This window comes from Camelina sativa, chromosome 11 (assembly GCF_030686135.1).
Source record: "Camelina sativa cultivar CO46 ecotype springtype chromosome 11, ASM3068613v1".
Taxonomy (NCBI): Eukaryota; Viridiplantae; Streptophyta; class Magnoliopsida; order Brassicales; family Brassicaceae; genus Camelina; species Camelina sativa.
The window spans coordinates 45,038,372-45,056,613 of record NC_141890.1 but is presented as its reverse complement, the minus strand read 5'-3'; the positions used below and the strand labels follow the sequence as shown (position 1 = coordinate 45,056,613).

At 37.9% G+C, this 18,242-nt stretch overlaps 6 protein-coding genes across 8 annotated transcripts; 2 read left to right on the top strand and 4 right to left on the bottom strand.

The window, feature by feature from the left end:
- Positions 1–349: 349 nt before the first annotated feature.
- LOC104726109 (uncharacterized) lies at positions 350–2,665 on the bottom strand. The gene is made up of 6 exons (XM_010444898.3): positions 2,308–2,665; positions 1,483–1,831; positions 1,288–1,372; positions 1,084–1,170; positions 709–954; positions 350–608 (listed from the first exon to the last, which is right to left on the bottom strand). The coding sequence occupies exons 1-6, from the start codon at positions 2,451–2,453 to the stop codon at positions 532–534; spliced, it is 990 nt and encodes a 329-aa protein (XP_010443200.1). The 5' UTR covers positions 2,454–2,665; the 3' UTR covers positions 350–531.
- On the top strand, positions 2,613–6,608 carry LOC104726107 (uncharacterized). Its single transcript, XM_010444896.3, has 7 exons — positions 2,613–3,914; positions 4,056–4,147; positions 4,232–4,354; positions 4,522–5,301; positions 5,417–5,636; positions 5,744–6,268; positions 6,336–6,608. Exons 1-6 carry the CDS (start codon positions 3,620–3,622, stop codon positions 6,226–6,228), a joined length of 1,995 nt encoding a protein of 664 aa, XP_010443198.1. The 5' UTR covers positions 2,613–3,619; the 3' UTR covers positions 6,229–6,268; positions 6,336–6,608.
- LOC104726108 (pectinesterase QRT1-like) lies at positions 6,598–8,756 on the bottom strand. 2 transcript variants are annotated; one of them, XM_010444897.3, is made up of 5 exons: positions 8,241–8,756; positions 7,645–7,840; positions 7,350–7,553; positions 7,022–7,257; positions 6,598–6,930 (listed from the first exon to the last, which is right to left on the bottom strand). In XM_010444897.3, exons 1-5 carry the CDS (start codon positions 8,591–8,593, stop codon positions 6,783–6,785), a joined length of 1,137 nt encoding a protein of 378 aa, XP_010443199.2. In that variant the 5' UTR covers positions 8,594–8,756; the 3' UTR covers positions 6,598–6,782. The 2 variants fall into 2 exon arrangements, with proteins under 2 accessions (XP_010443199.2, XP_087331364.1); XM_087475238.1 differs by lacking the exon at positions 6,598–6,930 and having other exon boundaries at positions 7,018–7,257; positions 8,241–8,732.
- Positions 8,757–10,489: 1,733 nt separating this feature from the next.
- Positions 10,490–13,277, bottom strand: LOC104726106 (transcription termination factor MTERF9, chloroplastic). Its single transcript, XM_010444895.3, has 5 exons — positions 12,599–13,277; positions 12,386–12,458; positions 12,137–12,288; positions 11,361–12,053; positions 10,490–11,271 (listed from the first exon to the last, which is right to left on the bottom strand). The coding sequence occupies exons 1-5, from the start codon at positions 12,887–12,889 to the stop codon at positions 10,954–10,956; spliced, it is 1,527 nt and encodes a 508-aa protein (XP_010443197.2). The 5' UTR covers positions 12,890–13,277; the 3' UTR covers positions 10,490–10,953.
- On the top strand, positions 13,241–14,196 carry LOC104726104 (uncharacterized). Of its 2 annotated transcripts, none has more exons than XM_010444893.3 (4): positions 13,241–13,516; positions 13,614–13,663; positions 13,767–13,848; positions 13,946–14,196. In XM_010444893.3, the coding sequence occupies exons 1-4, from the start codon at positions 13,252–13,254 to the stop codon at positions 13,990–13,992; spliced, it is 444 nt and encodes a 147-aa protein (XP_010443195.1). In that variant the 5' UTR covers positions 13,241–13,251; the 3' UTR covers positions 13,993–14,196. The 2 variants fall into 2 exon arrangements, 1 of the variants encoding a protein (XP_010443195.1); XR_015572426.1 differs by having other exon boundaries at positions 13,252–13,516; positions 13,614–13,691.
- Positions 14,045–17,124, bottom strand: LOC104726105 (putative WRKY transcription factor 20). The gene is made up of 6 exons (XM_019231540.2): positions 16,781–17,124; positions 16,257–16,415; positions 15,585–16,080; positions 15,345–15,501; positions 15,091–15,246; positions 14,045–14,804 (listed from the first exon to the last, which is right to left on the bottom strand). Exons 1-6 carry the CDS (start codon positions 16,964–16,966, stop codon positions 14,393–14,395), a joined length of 1,566 nt encoding a protein of 521 aa, XP_019087085.1. The 5' UTR covers positions 16,967–17,124; the 3' UTR covers positions 14,045–14,392.
- Between the last annotated feature and the right edge of the window lie 1,118 nt (positions 17,125–18,242).

The following is an 18,242-nucleotide window of genomic DNA, read 5'->3' as shown; positions in this document are numbered from 1 at the left end:
ACCCAAATCCAACACTGATCCCCAAACCCAAAAATAAGGCTAAGTGCAGTCCAAAAAGAATTCAAATTTAACTCCGGTATGGATTCTTTAGCTGAATCGAACTCTAAACCAAACAAGACCCCCACAGTACTACATTAGTTTTTTTTTACTTTGGTTGATATGTTAAAACTTAAAACTCTTGTTTCCCATTCTCAACCAACTCATTGGACATAGATGTGCTTCAAATACTAATTTTTCGTCCAATCAGTATTTTTCACCTTCGCATATTAGAATAACATTGTTCACAAGAATCAATACTTACAAAAGAAAAAAAAAGTGAGGATAATCTCAGATACAAAACTAAAACCAGTGAAAATAAATAACCTGACTTTATTGCACTGTTGTCAAAAAGTAGGTACATTCTGGGAATCACTTGGGTGCATTAATCAATGTTTTTAAAGGTTTCAGTGTAAGAAAAGTTCGGAAACAAAAACAAGCTCTATGGTTTCATTTGGATCATCAAGTAGTTGAATTCAATTTCCACACAAGGACTTAATGACCAGCTTGAAGAGTCTTCTGCAGGCAAACCGAAACAACAATCGGACCAGCCAAGTCCCCCAGCGCGCATCCTGCATTAAAAGAAAACCATCCACATCAATAATGTTCCACAAAGTGAAAGTCCTATCAAATTATATGTGCGGTTCCAAACAACCCGTGAGGTGAGCTTACCGATCCATTGGCCCGTGGAGGGACGGATAAGGCATGAGCATATACCGGCTCCTATGGCAGCAAACAGTAAGGACGCCCCACATCTTACTGTGATACCCACAACTTTGTTTCCGAGATCCTTGGCTTGCTCTGTTATCACGACTTGTTTCTCTTCTTCTCCCACGGGTTTAACATTCGGGAACACACATCTGTAGATTTCAATACCTACTTGAACTGCCCATGATGCTGCTATTCCAAGGAAGTGTCCTGCATAAACAGAGCCAAAGACAGAACATGCATATAAGCTTCAGGAGAACTAAACAATGTCTGATCTGAAATAGACAGGGTACTGATGGGAAGGCCTCGAAGAGTAGAACCAGATATTTGTTACTATACCTCTAAGAGTTGTTTGGCTGACTTTAAAGATGTATACATGTGTGGGCAATCCTCTCTGAGCCTTGCGTAAAGCCGACTGAGGGACATCTGCATGTATATATAGTTATTTATCCACTCGATCAGTTCACTGACCTAACTCTGTCTACAAAGTTTTATTATAACGCAAGTTTGTTGTGGAAGTAAAGTAATGTATAATGATGTTACCCTTTAGAAGTTTCCATGCCATACGCTGTGAGACATAACTCATAGCCAGCCTTTCAAGGAGTCTTCTAGTGGTCACAACTGTGGTCTGTATCATAATACCGAAATTAGCAGTTAAAAACCATGACATCATGAAGCAACTACAGATTGTACGAACCTTTAAAATGCGTAACAAGACAAAGATCTGAAAATACTAACCTCACGGGCAATTTGCTTTGCTGACTTTTTAAGAGGAACAATCAAGTCCGGGCGGCGGCTTTCTTCTGCATCATTGTTTAGGAAATCATCATCGTCCTCAGAAGCCGTTTTAGGCTCCAAAAGAGGCAAATAAAACATCAGGAGCGATCTCACTGTCGTCATTGCAAGTGCCCTGACCTCAAAGGCCGAGAAAAGTGGTTTTGGCTGGATATTGTATTCCTTGGAAGTAGAAATATATGCACGCGGTTCACGCTGCAAAACATCAGCAGATATTTTACGTATAGCACCAAGGTAGTCATCATCTATTCCAGCAGCGGCATCACAATAAGCAACTCGAGGCTCAAAAGAACTGTAACATGAATAATTTGAGTCATTGACTGACACAATCAATGCCGCAACACAACACAAACCAATTATGCCAATGATGGAAGCCGGAAAAATACAAATAACTAGTTTTCTATGAAGTGCTAATGAGTATTCGACAAAACACATAAAAGAGATTACATTACACACGCCCTGACATCAAAAACCATATCTAGGACTAATCAATTATATTCAAATCTCACCACAAGGAACCCTATACTTCAAAATACGATCTTTACTAGTAACTGATACTTCCTCTCAATAAAAAACTATAAATCTGGAACCTTTCCTTATTCAATCGAGTAAAAAGAAGACGATCAATTAGCTTTTCAAACCCTAATCCAGAACAAAAATCACAAAAACTAGTAATCAATCCAATAACCCTTGTAGACCACACGATCCAGAGGAAAAACAGAGAAAAGCAGAAACAGATCCAAAATCAGAGACAATACACACACATACCCGAAGAGAAACCTAGAAGCGAAAGGAGCAGTGGCGGCAGCAGAAACTGCGGCGGCGGAGGCGGAACAAATCGAAGATGAGTGGAAACTGTGTTGATTGGATTTAGATTTCTTCAGTAGATCTAAAACTATAGCTATTCCCGCCATTACTAACAAGCCTAATTCGATCGAATTCTCAGTTTGTTATTAACCTTCGCTTCTACTCATTCAACTTGTAATCTTCTTTCAATCAAAATTTTTTTTTTTTTTTTTTTTTCTCGAGAAAAGTATTGATTCTCAGAGTTTCTTATTACTTCTCTGTTTCTCGGGTAGGCAGAGAGAGAGAGACGAGCAAGACAGAGAGAGATCTGTTTGACTTCTCGTTAGCTTTTTGTCCTTTTAATTTTTACGGCCTTAGCCATTAAAGGCCCATTAAAGGACCATTAAAGGCCCAATAAGGTTCTGATATTTTCGTTATTGCGTAGTAAATGCACTTTTTTTTTTTTTTTTCTCTTCTCTCTCTCTCTCTCAGAGTTACAAGGGGGTTTGGCAAAAAGGCAGCTGCTTTGGTGAAGGAAGAGAGAGAAGAGAGAGAAGAGAGATCATCCATGGGAATACCTTACTTTCTTCAAGTTTACCTTAATCAGAACTCGTTCTCTTCCTCTTCATCTCCTGTTTTCAGCTTTCCCTTCTTCAAATCGTCGAAATCGATCGTTGATTTTGTGTTTTCGCCGCTGTTCTAAGCTTTCTTATAGTTCACCTTTTTTTTTTTCTGTACAAAACCTTAGAGGAATCGGTATTTCTTTCTATACTGAAAAAAAAATCTGAGATGCCCATTTCGTCTTCGTCATGCTTAAGTTGATTACCGCAGTCAAAGTCGTATCTTGGTGTTTGGCGGCGCTCTCGAGCTTAGATCAGTGTTTCCACGGCGTCGTCTCTGATCTTTCCACAGATCTTCCCAACTCTCCGCTCACTGGGTTCTTCTCCGCTTTCTCTAATCCCAACTTCTTCTTCGTTCGGATCATTTGACTTGAGGCGATTTTAGCTGTTTCGTTGGGAGCTGGAAAGGATGTTAATCGGAGTTATGCATTAGAGAGGGTTTCCACGGCACAAGGGATTTTAGTGGGGGTATTGTTTTGGTCATTGAAGTTTAGGTTTTTAGGGGTTTCCACGGTCTTTTGGTATATAGAGATTGATTTGTGAGATTAAAGACTATGACTTTGAAGAACTGGTATCGACCGACGGCTGTTATCTTTCAGTAGTTACTTCTTTTATCTGATGTGAAGAAGGGTTCGGAGCGTTTGATGCTTGCCGGATCATTGTCATATTGAAAAATGTGCGAGAATGATCATTGTTTTGTCGAATGGAAAGAGCATTTTGTCTCACAAGAGCGAGGGAACCGTGTTGTTCATTACTTTCTGAAAGATTCTGCTGGCGAATCTATCCTAGCTGTGGTTGGTACTGAGAGAAGTGTTAGACACATGTTCTATGTTGTCTCTGAGGAGTTTGTGCGTATTTATGGTTCCGAGAATTCAATTCATGCTGGATTTAAATGGAGGTCGAGAAGAGAGGTTGTAGATTGGCTCACTTCAATGCTGTCTAAGCAAAATATACAAGGAAACTGGTCGAGTACGCATTTATCTTTATCATGTACCATATGTGACCATTTTGTCTCTTCAGTAGAGAATTAATGAATGCTTCCTTTATGTGGGTCTCTTGTAGCTTTACAACCGATTGTTTTTAACGCACTTGTTTATTGTTAATTTACAGAGTCACCAACACGTGAGTCAGGTGAATCTAATGGATCTCTCGAAATTCCAAGCAATGGATTTCCTGCTCAGCGAGCTCAAGCAACTGAAGAGGTGATGTTAAGCTTCTTGTTGCTCCATACAATTGTCACTGCATCTTACTCTCCTGTAATATTGATGGAAAATTCTCTCTCACAGGTCCGGCTTCCCATAAACTTGAGTGTTTACAGTTGGGAGATTATGTGGTCTGGAGCTTCTTGGATGTGTGCTAAACAGCTCAAACATTACCCATCATTTTGCAGGAATGGTACAACAATAGGGGTAAGTTGAAATCTTGGCATTGGTGAACTTTTGAGTATGTCCTTTCCTTGGAGGTGTAGTGCATGCATAATTCGATAAATGTTGATTTTTCTTGTGGTTTGAATCTGGTTAGACCTTGATCTGGGAATACTAACTTGAACTCGTATTTTCTTCTTTTGGATTTTCAGGTTCAATCTTTTGTCTTTGTCATGAGCAAAGGGGAGGATCAGTATGTTGCATATCTGGAAGATATGTATGAGGACAAGCGTGGCCTAAAAAAGGTCAAAGTGAGGTGGTTTCACTACACAAAAGAAGTGAAGGGTGCAGTTGCTCTCAAAAACCCAAACCCAAAAGAGGTTTTCATCACCCCTCATTCACAGGTAATCAGTGCAGAATGTGTTGATGGTCCTGCCACTGTCTTGACCCGTGAGCATTATGAGGAGTGTGTGTCTTCCTTTCCTAATTCTTTATTGGCAAGGGTACACATGTGCTATCGGCAACTCAGGAACAGCAAAGTTAAACCATTTGACTTGAGTAAACTGCGCGGATATTTGGACCAACCGATTATGTCTTGCTTAAGTTCTATGGAGCCTGGTCCTGTAGACTGTGCGATGAATATAGAGGATGATGAAGAAGGGAGTGAGGGTGAGAATGTGATGGTTGGTGCTGAGAGGAACAAGAAAAAACGTGAAGGAATGATGTCTGCCCATCTGTTAACAACTTATGAATCTTCATGCAAGAGACTCAAACTTAATGCCTCAGGCAAACTATTTACTTTCCCAACCGATGTTCAGAAACATCCTTGTTACAATGGAGTGATTAAGGCAGATGCAAAAATAGAGTTTCTGTGTCAAGATAGCGGTATTAGAGGCTGCTGGTTTAGATGTACTGTCTTGGAAGTATCAAGGAAACAGGTAAAACTCCAGTATGATGATATAGAGGATGAGGATGGATATGGAAACCTTGAGGTATTTAGTTGCATCCTCAGCCATTGGCTATTTAAATTTTGTTTCTGGATGGAATCTATTACAATCTTCTGTTTGTCACCTAATTATTATTTTTCTTTCTCATTGTTTTGAGTAGGAATGGGTGCCGGCTTTTAAATCTGCTATGCCTGATAAGCTTGGCATGAGGTCGTCTAAGCGGCCAACAATACGGCCTGCTCCTCCTGATGCGAAAATAGTTGACTTTGATCCTACAATTGGTGAAGCTGTTGATGCATGGTGGAATGATGGTTGGTGGGAAGGTGTTGTAATCGCCAATGAAAAACCTGAAGCTGAGGACTTGCAAATATATATCCCTGGTATGATTTAGTGTGTTCCTATTTTCATCTTCTGTTCTACTCTCTAGTTGCCTCCACTTTCTCCATCTTTCCCATAATGTTGATATATGTGTTTTTTTTCATGTTAGGGGAGAACTTATGCCTAACGGTGCTCAGGAAGGATATTCGAATTTCCAGAGACTGGGTGGGAGACAGCTGGGTTGGTATCGATCCTAAACCCGATATACTCGCCATAATATCATCTGATATTAGCATGGAAATTAAGCTCTCCATGTCTTCCACTCCTGCAAAAGATGCCAAGGTTAAGCCCATTGCTATGCCAGATATTGTTGAGGAGGCAATACCTGAAGGCGATAAAGCGGACAATTCCCTTTTAGTAGAACAGAACAAAGAGCGTAAAGATGCTGGGGTTGTTAAGGAGGATGATGGAAGCAGACTTTCAAAAGAAGTGAACAAAGAGGTTGGAAGTAACCAAAGTAAAACCTATGTCAACCATGAAAATACCGTGCAGGACCACAAAGAAGATGATGTTACCCTTAATGATGAGAAGCCCCGCAAATCAGAATCAGTCTTCACCCTATCAAAAACTACTACCACGCTGGTGACAACGTAAAGATGCTTTCTTGAAGTCATATATAATGATGGTAATTCTGGTACGTGCCACATCTCTGGAAACTTTGATGTTTCTTTTATGTATATATAAATTGACATAGTTTGCAGAAAGAAAGTGATTCTGGGTTTGACTTGGTTGGTGCTGAGGAGAGAGGAGTAGGTAAAGGTTGTATAGAAAATTGAAGAGGCATGATTTTGGTGGTTGCATTTGTTTTAACCGATCATCTAAGCATAGGATTATTTTGTACCTGGTTATTTTAGGTTTTATTTATGCAATGTTTATTAGGAAAAAAGGAAATCTATCTGTGTTTTGCATATTTTCACAAAAACTTCTTGTAAACCACTTTGTATCAGCGTGTAAGAAATTTCGTTTATCTAAAACCAAAACCTGGGTATCATTGGCTTTTGTATTTGTTAAAACATGCAGATTCTAAATCACTCTGCTCAGATTCAAACTAATTACAAATGTAAAATAGAGTGTAGTTAGGTCATCATCTCCTGTTAGCTAGCTGGACCACTTGTGACTTTTTATTATGTCCGGTTAAAAAAACGGATTTAGAGTCTCAGCCATTGAGCTCCATATATGAACTCTCTGCTCAGAAAAGGCTTCACTTCATCTCTGGTAAGAGTCTTCGTCCACGGTGCTCGGCCTCCTCTGGCTGCCCCTCTTCCCCTGCAATTGTACTCCCCAAACATCGCCGTCCTGCAAAAAAAAAAACGACTAATCGTTATGTTGTTTTCAGACATAAATGCTTGTAGTATTAGAGATGACTTTTCAATTTCGAGATCTTTACCTTTGCCTCTCAGGGTCTTGCCAGTCACTCCAGCCCACACGAGTGATAATATCAGCTATGAAACAGTTGGAATAAACAGTTCTCGAGTAGTTACCCCAAGCTCTTCCGAGATAAACCCTGCCAGTACCATTGATGTCACAGTTCACAAACGAGAACCCGGTATCTTCAGTCGGTGAGTCTCTGTGATGAGCCGCGATCGCGCCATACCTCTTTGCGGTTGAGTAGATATGACAGTCCTGTTGTTTACCAAACACCAGATCAGTGTTTCACAAATGGATTTCGATACGAGGGATTTAAGAAGGTAAGTAAATGGCTTTTACGGTTTTACCTGATAAAGTGACTTCCCGTTGCCAAAGATGAAATCAACGTTTCCTTGGATATAGGATTGGTAAAAGTAGTGAGATCCATTATCATCAAAAAGAGTGTCTTGTGATCCCAAAACCCTAACTTTATAGAACACTGCTTTGTCCCCTGTTACTTTCAAAGCCACCGCTTGCTTCCCTTTTTCTCCCGCCTCTGCCACCACCGTGTTCTGCCTCAATCCAAAAATCACACAAACAATTTTTTAAAAAATAGAAAACACAACGCATATAGAAAATATGAAGAGAGGGTTTATAAGGGACCTCAAAAGTGATGGCAGTAGCGCAGAAGAAATCAGACTCAATGGAAACAGAGGCGGTTCTGCAAGTGCCGAGTTCTTTACCATCGCTATCGAGGTCTGAAGCTTTATCGCTCCAACTAATCACCGTCTCTTCCACATAACTCTCATTACCTATGAACGAAATGTACGGTTTTGAACTCGGCACTGTCACCTTCTCCCTGCAACAACAAAGTATATAATTAGCACAATACCACAGCTTATAAGAAACAGAGTATGTAATAAAAAGACAAGAGAATCTTAAAACAGACAAAGATTCTTATTTTATGGTTTTTACGGACAAAGATTCTTGAGACCCACGATCTAATAAAAATCATTCTGTAAACTGTAATAGTAAAACTACCCACGTACCGTAGCTTATGCTTAGATTATTATATCCCACTAACCCAAGAATTAGCTTCAACTGCTTTCTTAATTTTTTTTTTTAAACTTACAAAAAAAAAAAAAAAAAAAAAAAATCCCACATTCTCAAGACGTTTCCAACGATTTAAAACAGACAAAAATATAGAAAAAAAAAATCACGGTTTGTGTCTGAGATGAGAAACTTGATTTATAAGTTACCTGTAAATCCCAGGTAGAATGAAGATCTTAACTCTCTGAGAATTGGAATCAGGAACCATATCAACAGCTCCTTGAACTGTAACAGAGTCACCTCTACCGTTCTTATCAACCACAATAAATCTCTCCAGGCTCGTCGCGTTCTTTGCGTTAGCGTTTGTGTTCACCGAGTTACTCTTATCCTCCTTAACGCTAAAACTCCTCTCTGGTCTCCCATCTTCCACAACTTTCAAATCTTCCCAACTTATGTAACTCCTCGACTCTTTACCCATCTGTAACGCACACGAACTCTTTAAACCGAGCATTACCCCAAAACAGAGCAATAAAACGGCGGGAATAAAAGCTTCGACTTTCATGGGGAATGAATGTGTTTAAGCTGATACCAAAAACGAAAAAGTTAGAAATCAGAAGAAGAAGAAGAAGAAGAAAAGTGAAGAAGTGTGGGGGGGGAGTTTTTTCGTGTTGTGGAAATAAAACGTTTTAAGGTTTCTTCCTTCTCCCTTCTTACGTGGGAGTGATGAGAGTTAAAAAGAAGAAGAGAAAAATAAATAAATAAATAAAAAACTTTGGCAAAGTTTACGTTTTAAATTTCTTTATTATGGTTTTCGTTGGGGAGTCTTTGGAGGTGAAAGGTCGTGTGAGAAAGATGAGTTTAATAAATACTAGGAGCCTCTCCTCCCTCTCTCTATGTACATGTAGTAATTTTTCACAACTCAACTCCCATAAACTCTGCCATAATCTCTCTTTTGTTTGTAATTATCTTATTTCAAATTATTGATTTTTGTAACATTTGTAAGAATAACAATTCTCAGAGAAATTTTTGTAAGAATCAATCTATAATTTAAATACAATAAATATTTTCGAACACTTTAATATATATATTACTGATGATGATGATGATGTGAGAACATATTTTAATAGGATAAAGTTTAAACATACATATTCTCACAAAGATTCTAGAATATTCATTTGAATCTGTTCATTACTAAGATTAAAAACTTTCATACGCTAGAAAAGAATAGTCATCTCGTAATTATGATTTTTTGATAAATCAATATGAATGGGGCTCAATAACCTCTTGAATCGCTAAATATATATTCTTTTTTTTTTCTTTTTTTCGATAGATTAGAAATCGATTATTTAAAATAATTTTCTCCTGATTTTTTACTATTTATTTATGTTAGTGTTTATCAATAAAAAGTGGTATTATCTAGATATATACTCCCTCCGTTTCATAATATAGGATGTTTAGAGAAGTATTTTTGTTTCATAATATAAGATGTTTTCAATTTTCTATGCAACTTTTAGATTAAATTTATATTTTATATTATGCAGACTTGTTTACGATTGATTAAACTTTTTAAAAGTAATTATTTCTTAATAAGCGTGTTTTCACTAAAATATCCTATATTTTGGAACGGAGGGAGGGAGTATATTGTAATAGTATATATATTTATCAGAAAAAATAAAAGTTTCTGTAATAATTAGTTTAAGAAAATATTCTTTTTGACAATCAAACATTAATATATTTTAATGGATTACTATGATTCTTTTATGGATTCTATGGAAAATGAAAAATTAATTGTGCTCCATGATATGTAATGTACCTTGAGTGTCTGACATGTCATAGACTAATTGTTTTTGGTATCACGTTATACTTTGTTTAGTTAGAGTCTTAGAGATGTATATTGTCTAGATTACAGGTGAATATTGGTTTGAATTCTTTTCTATCGAATTATAGAATAATTAAGTAATGATCAATTCAAGTAGATATGTTTTTAAGATACTATTAGTATTTTGCCATTAATATTTCAATATTTCCCAGTTGTTAAACAAATTTAAAAATATCATCTAAAGGAACTTATGGCAGAAATTTAAGTACGTACATTTGGAGCATATACAAATAGTAAAGATGGGAGTCAATTGCAAGTTGTTATGGTAACTAGAAAATAAAAAAAAAACCTTTACTGGATTAGATTAACAATTATGAATCATCATCACAGGAAAGTAATAACCCAATTGAAAATGAAAAGATGAAGGCAAATTAATTAACTAGAAGGGTGATTATAGAATATAGATTACAAACATGGTTTTGGCAATTAATGTTTAATAATTTCTTGGAGTTACGTTTACTCACAAGACTTACGTGTTCATTTGCAAACGCAAAGATGGTTGGTAATATTATTCAACCTAAGTTTTTCACAAAATGAAACGACGCCGTTGTCAAAAAAGTAGAAACTAAGAAAACACAGTGAAACTCAAACTTACATCAACTTGAATCTTTCCTTCAACCTCTTGTTTGCAGAAGGATAAAACATAAATACATTATAAGATGTTCTTAGTATTAACTATATATATACTAGGCCAAAGAATATTTCCTACACATAGGTAGGTTGTGTTTATCTTCTCGATGATTTCACTAGAAAGAAGAGGAGAAAAAAGAGAGTAAAACTTTACCACAAAACATTGATGAAATGTAGACAAAACCTGGAAAAGATTCTCAACCTGGTAAACAAATATGATGTCTGCTGCTAAGCCTTTCTTTTCCTGAAAATGTTTCAATCTTGCAGAAACCGTGCATCGCCTTTTACCAGAAGTTAGTGGGTCACTCACAGGTTCTGCTTATGAACCTCTTTAACCGGATTTGAAGCAAGAAAGTACTAAACTGTTGTCTCGTTGTCGGTTGTCAGAAAACAAGAGATTTCCATCATCATTATCATCCTCTCTTCTCATACTTGTTTGCGAACTCCTTGAGTAACAGCCTCTGGCGAAAGGCAAGATACTTATCCACACTAGTTCCAGCCCATTGCTGACAAAAGCTTTCGTCATTTGGAACTAATGAGCTCAGAGGGAATGGCCCTTTTCGCACTTTCTTTAACTCAACCAAGAAGCGGTGGCGCGGACGTATCCTTTGATCCAAGGACAAGCTCAAGTACATTGGGTATTTGGTCAGAATGTGCACTTCATTGTTGAGCTCATTGACCAAATACATGTACTTAGGCTTTAGATTATCTTCTAGTGAGAGAGACAAAACCTATTAAGATCAATTTTGAGCAGTGTTATGAGAACATGTATTGTAAACCCGGAGATTAAGTTTGAAGAAGTCTCAAGCAATATACTAACCTGTGTAAGGCTAGTCAAGACTTTCAGAATATCAGAATTGCACATCCCAATGCTCCTAAGGAAGTTGATTCGAGGCAAGAAGCCGTCATCGATACTGTAGTGAAGAAGCTGCGGATGTTTCTTCACCATCTTCACTACGCTGTCTCTAGGTGCTCCTAACTCCTTGGAGAGGAACATGTAGCGAGTGTTCCATGTTATATCAAGCCGCTGAACCAAAATCTGAGGGCTAAGTTGCACGACTTTTCCAACATCGGTTTCGTTTATCCCAACCTCTTCGATCAAATACCTTATCGTGGGTCTCAGTGAATTCTCTACACTGTAAGAGAACAGAGACGGGGTAGCAGCAACTATCTGTCCTATTTTGGAATTAGGGATTCCAAGACCCATCAGAAAGGAAATGTGAGCTTTGAGATTGTTCTCAACAGTGTATTGAAGTATCTGTGGTTGTCTCAAGAGCATCCTCTTGATATCTCTGTGTTTAACACCGACACTCAACAAGTAATCAAGTCTCTCTTGCGCTGATAACACATTAATCTGAAGTGATGGCATGTGCCTCTCGTACATTTGAACAAAGTGTGATTCTTTCAGACCAAACGTGGTCAAGTAATCCAGAAGTGGTACCCATTTTGGATCCAAATCGATCTCTTCTGACAGTCGAGGGTACAGTTTCTCCACATATTTCCTCGAATTCACCTAACGAAAACGTAACAACAACTAAGTTCCTTTCTCAACTCTATATTTTGTCTCCACCAGAAGAATCTAAGCAAATCTTTTACCTTTCCTCGACCGTCCAAACGCCAAGACTCTTTCTCCTTCTTCTTCTTCTTCTCAGAGGAGACATTTCGACTAATGCCTATATCAAGATCGTCTTCATCAGTCTCGCTTTCTTCAGGTGTTTCCCAACTTTTGACGATCCCTTTCTTCCCACCTTCACAAACAAACCCACATCTTAGCCAAATCCAAATCAAAATAATCAAAATCCCAAACAACATGTCAAGATCTATCGCTTTCAAGAATACACAAACCTTTCTTAGCAATAGGTTGCTTCTGTGACTTTGGCTTCTTCTTTTCATACTCTGCAACCTCAGCGAAGTCATCCTAAAGAAACATGAAAAAAAACCCAAATTTCACTAAAAATCACACATAAAAACCCAGAATTCAGAAAGAACCAAAGCTAAATCCCCAAACCCATTAATCACACAAATTCATAAAATAGAAGAGAAAGAAAGGAAACTAACATTAAGTAACCAGTCATCATCATCATCGTCATCACTCTCATCATCTAGCTCTTCTTCTTCATCACTGTCATACGGAGATAAGGTTTGCCCATACCTCGACTTCTTCTTCGGATTGATTATCTTCGGGTTAGAGTGAGCGTACGATACGAAGAACCCACGAGTCTTTCTACCCCGCCGCCGTCTCGTCTCCGGCGAACATTTATCAGAACCCAAAACAAAGAGAGGTGACTCCGACGGAAGAGTAAAGAGAATTTGAGGGTTTATAAAACAGTACAGTGAGAAACCCGCCATTTTCGGCAGAAACGTGAAGAAGATAATGTTCGTAGAATTATCCAATTAGACTGATTGCGAATATACTCTAAAACCCTAAATCCACAAAAAAAAAAAAAAAAAAGTTTTGTTTTTTTGTTTTCTCTCAAAGGTGGGAACTTTAACCTTTTTTTTTTTGAGCTTCATACAAAAAGACATTAATGGCGTTTACGGCGTCGTTTTGAGATTTTTTTTTTCTCCAATTCGCTGAGCCACACGATGGTTTTTGTGGTTGGCGCGAACCCGACCCGGAATACGTCGACGTGGCCCGTTTTAAAACGGGTCGTTTTACTATTTACATCTTCATCGGAGAAATCGAATTCTCTTGAGTCGTAACGGTGACAATGGAGGCTTATGCTTCTTCTTCTTCTTCACTGTGTCGAGTTCCGTCTCTGTGGACCGTTGGATCAAGACCAAGTCAGATTAAATCTACGGCTAGTTTCGTATCTCCGGGAACAAGAAGAAGAAGAAGAAGAAGCCACGGCTTGATGATGATTAGTAATCGACGGCGACTCAGAACGACGTCGGCGGCTCTAAGTGAACTCGCTGACACGGTGGCGGAGACGGGCAAATCTGAGATTACGTGGCAGATTATAGTTGGAACTATTGGTAATTTTAGCTGATTAGTGATGTGATTAATAAATTTAAAAATGTGTTTTTTTTTTTCTTCTTCTTCTTATGATTAATCAAAATTGGAATCTTGCAGCTGGAATCATACCATTCGTTGTTGCAGGTGTTGAATTCAGCAAAAGAATAGTACGTGTGACTAAAACTATAAGATCATGTAATTAAATTTACACAGTATGTTTGGTAGTAGTAGTAGTAGTAGTGTCCATTGAAAATGGAGTTTTGGTTTCAGATTGCACAGAAGAGATGTGAACAATGTAGAGGAACAGGACTTGTTTTTAGAGACAAGAAATATTTCCGTTGTCCTGAGTGTGGTAACTTGGATTTCTCTCTTTTATCTCTTTCTTTTTACAACTTTTGAAAAGTAGAAAATTTTCAGAACGAGAAGCTTTGGTGTATTTGGTTTTGCAGGTGGGTTTCTTCCATGGCAGTCATGGAGAAGATTCTTTACAGGCTGATGATGATCTCTGCAATGTTATAATCTGAAAGCAGGAAGGCAAAAAAACACAAGAGGAGGAGATGTCCTTGAATACATTTTAAAGATTTGTGTATTTTTTTACAAATATGTTGGGAGATTAAGACCAGTAGTATCTCTATCTTAGTGTGTATATGAATACAGACAGCTATATAGATCATATATTACAGAGAAGAATGTTATTCCATTCCTAACCTAAGAAGAATTAAGATAAAAAAATGGAAGTAAGGAGCCTTTTTGTGTTACTGTGGTTGTTGGCTTGTGGAGGGAGACCATCCTCATCTAGGGACCAGGTTGTATTCTCCCTATGTTATGTGGACATGGGTAAAGAAGAGGAAGAGATGTCACCTGTTTGAGCCTAGTGTGTGGTTTCTCTTGATCCGTTATAATTGATGATTTTTACCGGCGTTTAAGCTATTGCCATAGTAGGATCCCATGGGAGGTCCATGAACAAACCTGAATCCAGCAGTTCCATTGGTTTGAGTTTGGTGTATAAATTCAGGTCGAATATGTTGTTGTTGTTGCTGCTGATGCGGATGTGAATGCTCGTTTGATGGATGGTCAGGACCGCCAGATGCGATTCCAACACCTAAGTTGAGGCTGATTGTGTCAGTGGTCTCTTCTGGTCTGAATCTGGGCACTGACATGTCATGATTGTTGTTGTTCGACCTTGCTGTTGGTACATCGTGATTGTGTTTGCCTTCGTATGTGGTTATAACAGCTTTTGGATCGTGTGACGCTCTCTCCACATGTTTTCTCACTGGACATCCAGTAGCCGTGCATTTGTAATAGCTCCTGCATTATCCCAATCAACGATACATGATAATTCCAGTCGTCATACATTAACACATTTGAGCAGAATCAGCTTGAGCATCGTGATATATGATCACCCGACTTTCATGTATTAACCAAAGCTGTGTATGTTGCTAAAATAGAGTTTTGCAGAGACATTATACTCAACTAGAGATATAGAGACTCGACTAGTCTAGCTCTAGTTCATAAAATCATGCATGCAAATGTGTATTCGAGCAGAATCAAGACATAAGTTTCTTGATTCTTTTGAAATTGCTTTGGTACAAACCTGGGATTAAGGTTGCCTCTTACGACTTTCTGGCCATATTTACGCCACCTATAACCATCATCCAATATGTCAACTTCACTCAGAGTTTGAACAACAACGCGAGGTTCTCTTATTGGTTTAACAAGTGGAGTTATTTCCATTGCCCCATCCAACCTCCTGCATTGAAGTCACAAGAAAGCAACCAGTTTGTGAATGTAAAACACACATTTTCAAAGCTAGCAACCTGACTGAAACCTTTGTTATGATTCTAATACCTTCGTTTTGAGAATGGATCATTGTCATCCATGTCATCGTTGTTCTTATCTGACATTGCAACGTCTCCACCATCGTCATTTGCAGAGACAGGAGATACATCTGGATTACCGTTTTGCTCAAGAGGAGGAGGCAAGTTGTAGAAGCTAGACCCTTTCTCTGTAGAGTCAAAGGAACAAATGAAGTTACACACGTCGAAGGAAAACAAACACAAATGTGTCTTTAGTTTTCTGTGTTCTTACCATCTCGGCCGTTTAAAGAAGAATGCTTGTCCAGTCTTTCTTCTTGTGCAGGCATAACAAGACCACCTGAGTTTCGCCGACTAGGTTGCGGTTTAGGATGGTCATGTGTTCCTTTGTATATGATCTCAGTTATGAGTCCATCATAAGACCTTTCGAATAGCTTTTTCACTTCACAATTAGGATGTGTGCACTTATAATAGCTCCGTGGAAATTCACTTCCTTTCACATGTTTTTGACCGTACTTTCTCCAGTTATAGCCATCATCAGCCAAGATAAACGGTTGACTTGCTTTGGAATCGTTTTGAGATGTCTGAGCTGATTCATCTGGATCAGATCTCTCGGGAATATCAGACACTGATGGTGTTGTCTGATGAGGTCGACTTATCTCAGTTGAGGAAGCTGCAACCTCAGTGAGTGAAGATGGTGAGTGTTTTAAACTATGGCTTTGAAACTGGAGTGGCGATTCACTTGTACGCTTGTCTAGCTCTGCACAGAACTTGAAATCAAGAAAGCTTTTTTTTAGACAAACCACAGGCCAGAACTGATTCATACGTGTTCAGCAACTAGAAATGGAGAAATAGTTCAAAAGGTTCATGGAGCCTCTACTTTAGACAGTCTAGATTTTACCATATTGTACTATTCCCTATTAATTGTCTAAATTAGATAGTTTACCATATTGGATGCAGGAAGAGGTCTTAACTCAAAATCGGTAGAGTGTTGCTCGTGAAAGATATTCTGATGAATTGTACTACTACTCCCTCTATAGGGACTCGAACTAGCATGAACTGCTTGAGGCTTGAACAATGAACCAGTAGTAGGAGAAGGTTCTGCCTGTAACATTAATTTATGAAAACTCCCATCAGCAAACATATATAATGAAACCAACAACAGTCTAAAATAAACTTGAACAACCAAATCTTGTACAACAACAATGAGACAATGCAGAAGAATCATCAGAATCTCAAGGCAAACTTGTGAGACAAATCGGAGTTTGTTCTCATCTCTAAATGATAAAGAAACAAATAAGGAAACTCAAGATGTTTTAACTCTCAGTGGGGAACAAAGAAGAAACAATCGAAATCTTCACTAAATAGAAAAAAAGGAAAAAAAAAAATTGGTATTCACAATCAGTCTCTCTCGACTCAAAGTGAAGAGGAAGAGAAATAAAAAAAGAAAGAGGTAAAAAAAGTAACAACCTTGATGTTGGAGAGAAGAACAGGAGACTCGAGAAACGAAGTAGGACTTAACCCAGGAGGGATAGTGATACAAGACGATCTTGAGATCGGAAGTTTCGCCGGAGACATCAGTTTATACCTCGCACCACAACAATCGCGTCGAGACTCCTTCTCCTTGCGATGATTAGAAACATCATCTGGGTCCATTTCAGACAAGGGCTTCCTTAACTAAAAACACATGTGTGAAGAAGAAGAAGATAAATTGTCTCAGTGAGTGAGGGGAAAACAAAAGAAGTTGACTTGTTGACATCTGAAATGACTTGTTGGCTTCTTTCTCTCTCTCTTCTTTTTTTTTTTCTTTCCCCAATTTTATTATTATTCTTATTTTGTTAATTATAAAAAAAAAAAAAAAAAAAGGAAATTGAGGACCTTCCACAAACGACAAAAAGTTAGTATTGTCGCTACTTGCACGGAGATTTTTATTTGTATGGTATTATTAGACTAAAAATTGGTAGTATAAAAAAGACATGTATCCTAAATCCTTTGATGAGTGAGACTGAAGTGAACGATGCTTTGGTTTGGTTTTCTTGGTACCTTATCGGATGTGTGCGTTGTTGATGTGAGAGACTGTTGACGACCATTAACTTAAAAACATTTGTTTCAAACAGTCCCACTTACAGAGACATACAGTATTGAAGAAACACACAACAACAATTCTGAAATGAATTCGGCTGTATCGGGTCCATTTTGAGACACTCTTGTCAAGATAACCAATTGTGCGTATTGGGCCAATAGTTTTTTTGAGGATGCTTTTTATATGTCACCAAATTTTTATTACACTCCTGTCTCTCCTTCGGTCTTCTAAAATTAGACTCTATTTCTAAAATCTTAAACAACCAACCAATCCAACCCACCAACCAAATCGGTGAAATTTGTGACAAAGTACAATTGTCATGATTCTTATCATATGTTATATCACTTATTCATCGTATTTATTAACTGAAGCTACTCTTCCTCCTCCAATAGTCACTTTTGTTTCATTCCAACTTAACTAAATGTCAACAATTCGATCGTCTTCTTTTTAGCTAGGAGACGATATAATAATCATCTTCATTCTCTTCTCAACGACCGAGAAAATATAGTATCATGCTGATGGTCAGGCCCGACTTAGAGGTAGTACCGGCGGTGCAAAAGCACCAGATCTACTGATTTTTCAAACAAATATAGGATCCTATTTTTATATTCTATTAATTCGAGTCCTCAAGTTTGAAAATAGCAATTAGAATTCTAAGTTTTCTCAAAAATAAAAAATTGAGCAAAAGTTTCAAATTGAGCCGGGCCTGGTGATGGTCATTCGGAATTAAGTTCACTGATCGATGTGTCAACCAACCAATGATATATCTATCAATTGAATTCATAAACATAATGAGTACTTAACTTGGTGAGTGTGGGTCGATAAATTAAATTAAATGTACAATTTGCT